The sequence below is a fragment of the Gossypium hirsutum genome, chromosome A09 (assembly GCF_007990345.1).
Source record: "Gossypium hirsutum isolate 1008001.06 chromosome A09, Gossypium_hirsutum_v2.1, whole genome shotgun sequence".
NCBI classification, from domain to species: Eukaryota; Viridiplantae; Streptophyta; class Magnoliopsida; order Malvales; family Malvaceae; genus Gossypium; species Gossypium hirsutum.
This window is the reverse complement of record NC_053432.1, coordinates 16,531,069-16,538,179: the sequence shown is the minus strand read 5'-3', so window position 1 is coordinate 16,538,179 and position 7,111 is coordinate 16,531,069. Positions and strand designations below refer to the sequence as shown.

Here is a 7,111-nt window from a genome sequence, read left to right as displayed (position 1 = left end):
ATTCCCTAAATTCTTCATATCTTTCCACCGTTTTAGTGTGAGATAGTAAGAATTAAAAGATTAGTGAAGTTGGTATAAACAAACTTGTAAAGTTAACTCTTTATATTTTTCTAAAATTTTTATTATTTTATTTTTATGAATTTAGTTGTTTTAGTTTTTAGATTTTAAAATTTATATTCAATTATTTATATTATTAATTTTTTATTAAATTTTGTTTTATTACAATGTCATTTTATTAATTACATGATTAAAACGTTATATTGATAAATTTAATAATTATATCAGTTAAATTTAAATATTAAAATATGATAAATTAATAGAAATAAATTTTAGAAAAATAGTATAAAAATTAAATTTGAAAAAGTATAAATCGTAAATTATAATAGAAAATTAAAAAGCAATAAAAATTTGGCTAAGATAAAAACGCTTTGTGGATATCGTCGTCAACTATGTGGATTCCATGAAGACTCGTAAATTAAACACCACAAAACCAACCCATAAAATAGAGTTTGTCTCCATCGTTGGCGTTTTTATAAAATTAAAATAATCAAAGATTTTATCTTCATCGTTGAAGTGGGTCCTACTTGCAGATGGACGGTGAATGATTGCCCTCTTTCCCTATGTAATGGTGGTCTCGTCATCACCAAACCATCCGTTGGAACTTAGCTAAAAAGCCGACACACACCTACACAGTCTCTTCCTCTAGTTTCTTCATTGCCGGTTCAACTTTGATAGCTTCAGTTTTTGAGTTTTTCAGGGAACCCTAGAAGAAGGGGAAATGCCAGGAATAAAGGGACCCTCTGATTATTCACAAGAACCCCCACGCCATCCTTCTCTTCAAATCAACTCCAAGGCAAGTGTTTTTTTTTTTTTGCTGTTTAATCACTCTCTTTATTGAATTTCATTTGTTTTTATGTCGATTTTATTTATAGAAAGGACTTTTTATGTGTATTGATATTAAGCAGTGAAAAAGAATAGGTATTTAGGTTCCTAGTAAACTTGATTCATTGTATAATATTTTATGGTGATTGATTTAATTTCATTAAAGAAAAAGGGTATCCAAATTGCTAATAAAGATGTTTCTTTGCCTATTGAATATGTTCATTGATCGGACTTTCAATGAGTAATCCACTTGGTATTGGCATCTTTGATGTAGGTGCCCTTCAATGCCGAGCCGCCGCGTTCTGCTTTAGCTTCCTCTTATGTGACTCCTGTTGATTTGTTCTACAAGAGAAATCATGGACCAATCCCCCTAGTCGATGACATAGATAGGTTATAGACCCTGTCCTTATTCCATGCTAACTGTTATTAGAACTTTTTAAACTTGTTTGTCTTGATGGGAATCCTTACTGACTTCCAGGCTTGTTTTGGAATGCAGATATTGTGTCGATATATGTGGTTTAATTAGAACTCCAAAAAAGCTGTATATGAGAGATGTAAGGTGAGTGATGAGCATTGCCAATTGCAATCCAAGAAACTAACTGTATGTTTTAGGAATTTCTGATAATTAATCTTGCATGAATACAGTTCATGCAAGAAACTAACTGTATCTTTTAGGAATTTCTGATAATTAATCTTGCATGAATACAGTTCATTTTATTCTCTAGTTTCTTTTCTGATTATATTCTTCAATACGTTAGTCTGTTTTCCGAACAATGTATTGAGAATTTTCAATGACTAACAGGATGCTGCCAAAATACAATGTCACTGCCACTTTACAGGTAAGTTTCGTTCAACATATGTCATGCTGTAGCACTGAGATTGTTGTGTTTGTTCACTGATTTGCCTTAGATGTTTTATTCAGTGTGCAGGTAATAGGAGGACAGCCATGAGCAAAACTCGAAAAGTGAGAGGAGTTGGCTGGGATGTTTCTGCTATAGGGAATGGTTTGCTTTCTCAATCTCCAATTTGCAATAGTTTTTCAAACTAACATTTCATGTGTGCGTGCATAGGTAGACATGCATATAGGCATTTTCACTGTTCACACACTTGTTGGTGTACAAAATCATGAATGAATCAACTTATTTCTTTAGGCTTTCTATTGATTTCACCCTCAAATCTATTTATCTTATCATGCTGTTCTGTTAATTTAGTATTCATAATCACATTTGAAATGACCTTTGAAAATATTCTGTTTATCATCTTTCTGACCTTACAGCTGTCTGGGGCGGTGCCAAATTAGCTGATGTACTTGAACTCATCGGGATACCAAAGTTGACGTGTAGCACTCAGTCTGGTGGAAAACACGTGGAATTTGTGAGCATTGATAAGTGTAAGGTAGTAAGGTGCCCGATTGAATTTCATTGTCAACTTTTCTTCCGTTCAATGACTTTTTTCCTGTCAATTGGAGAACATCACTTCATATTCTGCCTTTTGTGTTCGAAATAAATGTAGGAGGAGAATGGGGGCCCATACAAGGCATCGATTCCACTTAGTCAAGCCACTAACCCTGAAGCAGATGTTTTACTTGCTTATGAGATGAATGAAGAGGTAAGGAAAGTTGCTCTCACCATATCATATTCTTTTCTATAGTATGCATTTGGTTGGGCTTCATCAACGTTTCTTTTTCTCACCATGATGAATGGTTTTTGGGAGCATAATGGCTCAGTTTGTTTCTCTAACACGGGGAAGTGTCTTGTTATCATGCTAAAGCCTCTCAACAGGGATCATGGTTATCCATTGAGAGTAATTGTGCCAGGTGTTATAGGTGCACGTTCTGTCAAGTGGCTTGATTCTATCAACATAATAGCTGAAGAATGCCAGGTAGAAGAGAGGTTTCTTTATATTAAATCAATTTTATCATTTTCCGCTTTGTTATCTGATTGAGTTCCTTTTACTACCTTCTAGGGCTTCTTCATGCAAAAAGATTACAAGATGTTTCCGCCCTCTGTTGATTGGGATAACATCAATTGGTCTACAAGGAGGCCACAAATGGATTTCCCAGTTCAGGTGTTACTTGATTTTGATTTGATTAGTCTAATCTTATATGTATATTGCATGCGAATAGCTTCAAGGAAGGGTATTTAACACCTTTAGTCTAAGTTTTCTAGTTTGCCCTTTTGATTAGGCACATGCCTGGTGCACTTAGGTATGCTTTTTTGTAAGGCGATAAGAACTAAAAAAAGGCCTGCTTGATTGAATTGCACTTAGTTTCTTTTATTTTTCACTGTTTTCATTTGATATGCATTTACAAGTAAGAAAGGGATTTTATCAAACTCTCCAAATTTTGAGCATTAAACAACAATCATTGACCATAAGGAAATCATGCGTTTTGACCAATAAAAAAGTTGTATGTTTTGTAGATAAACTACACCACTTTAGAGTTTACTATATATCTTAAGTTTTATATATTACATAATACACAGCCAGACTTGCAAAAACTCACACAAACATATTACGCTTTACTTCACTTAAGCTAGTGCTTTTTTTGCTCCTTGCGTCTGAGGCAATGTAAGGGTTCTAGAACCTAGAGTGAGCCTTGTGCCCTTGACAGCACTGCAGTATGGAAACAATGTGTTAACAGAAAAATAAAGATCCAGAAAAGCTGTTTTTACATTTTAACTTATACATAAATAAGCCGTTAACATAAATCCATGACCTTTAACCAGTATAGTTTGGGGCTTTTTTAATGTTTTAGCCAGAAATTTTTACAAACTGAATTTGCTTGAATGTCCTGACTAATATTTAGTTTCTTTGTTGGTTGGCAGTCTGTGATTTGTTCTTTGGAAGATGTGCAGTCAATTAAACCCGGAAAGGTTAGTTCTCCTTTCAATAATTGCTCTATAATGGTGTATGTAAACATGATTATAATCCTGTCATTATGAGATTTACTAGCCTTTATTCAGTCATATTTCATCTGGCCTGCATGATTTTTAGAATTACAGTCAACTCTATAAAGGTTATTTCTTGTTTATACTTGAGATAATGGTCCAATACACCGGCAATAGAGCTTTTTAACTGCACAAGTGGCTTTAAACTGTTGCTGTCTGCATTTATACACTTAAAAAATAATCAATTATCTATAATTAAATAGGCATGGTAATCATATGACCCTGCTTGTGGAGTTAAAAAACCCGAACGATTATATCTGATCATACTTATTAATTGAAGTTTTGTCATATTGTGAGACACTGAGACTATCATGATGAAGTTTTGTCAAATTGTGAGGGACTCTGACTATTATGATCCACACATATCTGGTAGGAGCAAGTTTTTCCTTTGTTCTAAATTTGGACCAATTGGCTTGGGTGTACTCCTTTTGTCTCCAAAGTCAACCTAGATTTTGACCAAAAAGAAGTAAACCTCGACCTCATGTGCAAGTTTAGTCTCAATCAATGAACCCTTTACTGTTATATTAAACCTTGTTCTCCAGGGTTCCCCTGCAAAGTGAATGCTACTCACAGTTACTTAGATTTTGTGCTGTCAAATGTTATGCAGGTAACAATTAGTGGATATGCAGTATCAGGAGGGGGCCGAGGAATCGAGAGAGTTGATATATCTATTGATGGCGGTAAAACCTGGTTGGAAGCATCTAGATCTCAGAAAACCGGTGCCCCTTACATAGCAGATCATGTAAGCAGTGACAAATGGGCATGGGTGCTTTTTGAGGTCACAGTTGATATCCCATACAGTACTGAGATCGTTGCCAAAGCGGTACATTTCTTTCTGTTTCATTTTCATGCTGTTAGAATTTGGAATGCAATGATTAATATACGAGCATTAGTTATATGTTCCACCTGTGGCTCTTGTAAATCTATGTCAGCCCAAGTGGCCATTTTTCAACGGCATCTCTTGAACCCTTTCCGGGACGGAAACAGGCCCTTCCAATGAAGAACTTCATAGCTGTTAGACCTAACAAACTTAGGCAACATATAATCCTTATCATATCTCCGTGAAACTTTTGTGACATTAGAGTTATATTAGTAGAACCCTAGGATCTTAGTTATAATTGGCCTGTGGCACCACAGAGTTCCGTTGTCCCATCTCAGTTCTTCCATTGCCCATTCATATCTTTTCATTGGTTCGCAGGTGGATTCGGCTGCAAATGTGCAACCTGAAAACGTGCAAGATATTTGGAACCTAAGAGGTATTCTCAACACTTCATGGCATCGAGTTCAAGTTCGCGTCGGGCACTCAAATATGTAAATGGAACAGTTAAATAACTTGATTAGCATGCTGAAATATGTGGCTGAACTTTCTTTACCATTGTGTTTTTTGAGAAAATAATATCACCTGCTTTAACAATGATGTTTTTGAGGATTGTCATGAAATCTTGGAAGCTTTAGCTTCGTGGTTGCTATTCAATCTTGCATGATTTCAAATTCTGGGTTATATCAATGTGACAAACATTTGCCCCTGTTCTTGCTAAATCTCGAGGGCCAATTTTTTGCCATCCTCCTATTAGACCCTGGATTTTGCATAAATTGTGGATTTAGTACCTATAATTTGATTAATTTTAGTCTTTGTACTTTTTAAATTTTGTAATTCTTAGTCTTGACCCAATGGTAAAAATTTGTTTGGTTAAATTATGTTATTAGTCTTGAATTATGCATCAAGTTATAGATGAAGTTCACGTTCTCCATTTGAATTAATCTTGGTGTTATATTTTTTTAATTTCAAAATTTTAGTTGTAATGCAAATGACAAGCTTTGAATTTATTAACTGATTTTTATGAGTAATATATTAAAATAACATATATAACATTATACATGTCAAATTTTAAAAATAACAAAATTTTAACTCAATGAATTCAATAGTTTATCATTTGAAAAGTCTAGAAGTGCAAACTGAAGTACATGTATTAAAACCATGTCTAATATTACTTTTGTATCTGGACATGCCATGATTTGTTGCAAAAACATCATAGATCATTGGTGGATAATGAGGTTTCACTGTTTTAAACCAAGTAAAGTATGTACAAATTGTCAGCTGTTGTGAAAGAAAGGGGAGATATGTCAGTTGCCCATGTGGAGTATGATAAGCAAGGATTTGAAGTTGAGCCACGGAGGAGTACACGTCTGCGTAAGCTTTCTAGAAAGTAGCTGACTATGAAATGGGTAACATTTGGGGAAGGAGGTATATATGGAAGAGTGAAGTTAGTTATGCTACAATCTGATAATTTCATTCTCCATTTTCTCATCCCTTTCGTTCTTTGATATCTTTTATTTGGAGTAAAATATTTTTTAATACTACTTGATTGTAGTCCATATATAAGCCATCAAAAGCAAATGCCTATTATATTATGATGTGTAGATGTTCCAAGTCAAATGAAAGTTTCAAAATATGTTTTAGAATTTTTAGATACAACTAGAAAAGGTATTTCTGACGCTATTGTAGATTATATAGATAACATAAAAAGGATAATGGTCTAATAATAGGTCTAATATGAAAGGAAAACATCAAAGAGTACAAAAAAAAGGTTAATCCTAAATCATGTTACACTCCATGTGATTGTCATAGTCTAATTTAGTACTTTGTGAGACAACTTATTCTTATTTTAAAGTTGCATCGTTTTCTGGAGATTACAACAAATAATACTCATTATTATCTTCTTCAACGAAAAGATGAAAATTTCTATAAGATCATATGTTGAGCCCAAACTTAAATCATTGTCACAAACACGTTGGGAAAGTCGTATTAAAAGTGTTAAAACTAGAATATTTCAAGCTCCACAAATAAAAGATGCTTTATTGAAATTAATTGATGTTGGTGATGATTCTAAAGTCAAAAAGTGAAGCTGAATGTTTAATAAGCTATGAGCTTAAAATTTTTGAGCTTTTGTCGGGCATAACTATTTGGTATGAAATATTATTTGCTATTAACTTAACAAAAATTTACAATCTAAAGATATGCAAATTGATGTAGCAATTGAATAATTAAAAGATCATCTTTCATTTTTTTTTTAAAAAAAAATATAGGGCAGATGGATTTTAAAATGCTATAACGTGTCTTAAAGAAATAGCTATTGAGATAGAAATAGAACCTAAATTTTGTGAAAAACATATTTTTCGTAGAAGTAAACAATTTGATGAGAATGTTGATGATGAAACAATAAAATTTCCTCAAGAATCTTTTAGAATTGATTATTTTTTTATACCTAGTAGATCAAACA

At 33.3% G+C, this 7,111-nt stretch overlaps 1 protein-coding gene across 2 annotated transcripts; it reads left to right on the top strand.

Moving 5' to 3' along the window:
* Positions 1–454: 454 nt before the first annotated feature.
* Positions 455–5,304, top strand: LOC107888858 (sulfite oxidase). Of its 2 annotated transcripts, XM_016813105.2 has the most exons (12): positions 455–853; positions 1,157–1,272; positions 1,379–1,441; positions 1,685–1,721; positions 1,805–1,886; positions 2,159–2,277; positions 2,395–2,490; positions 2,653–2,763; positions 2,848–2,949; positions 3,708–3,755; positions 4,438–4,653; positions 5,029–5,304. In XM_016813105.2, exons 1-12 carry the CDS (start codon positions 779–781, stop codon positions 5,143–5,145), a joined length of 1,182 nt encoding a protein of 393 aa, XP_016668594.1. In that variant the 5' UTR covers positions 455–778; the 3' UTR covers positions 5,146–5,304. The 2 variants fall into 2 exon arrangements, with proteins under 2 accessions (XP_016668594.1, XP_016668596.1); XM_016813107.2 differs by lacking the exon at positions 1,379–1,441 and having other exon boundaries at positions 646–853.
* Positions 5,305–7,111: the final 1,807 nt, after the last annotated feature.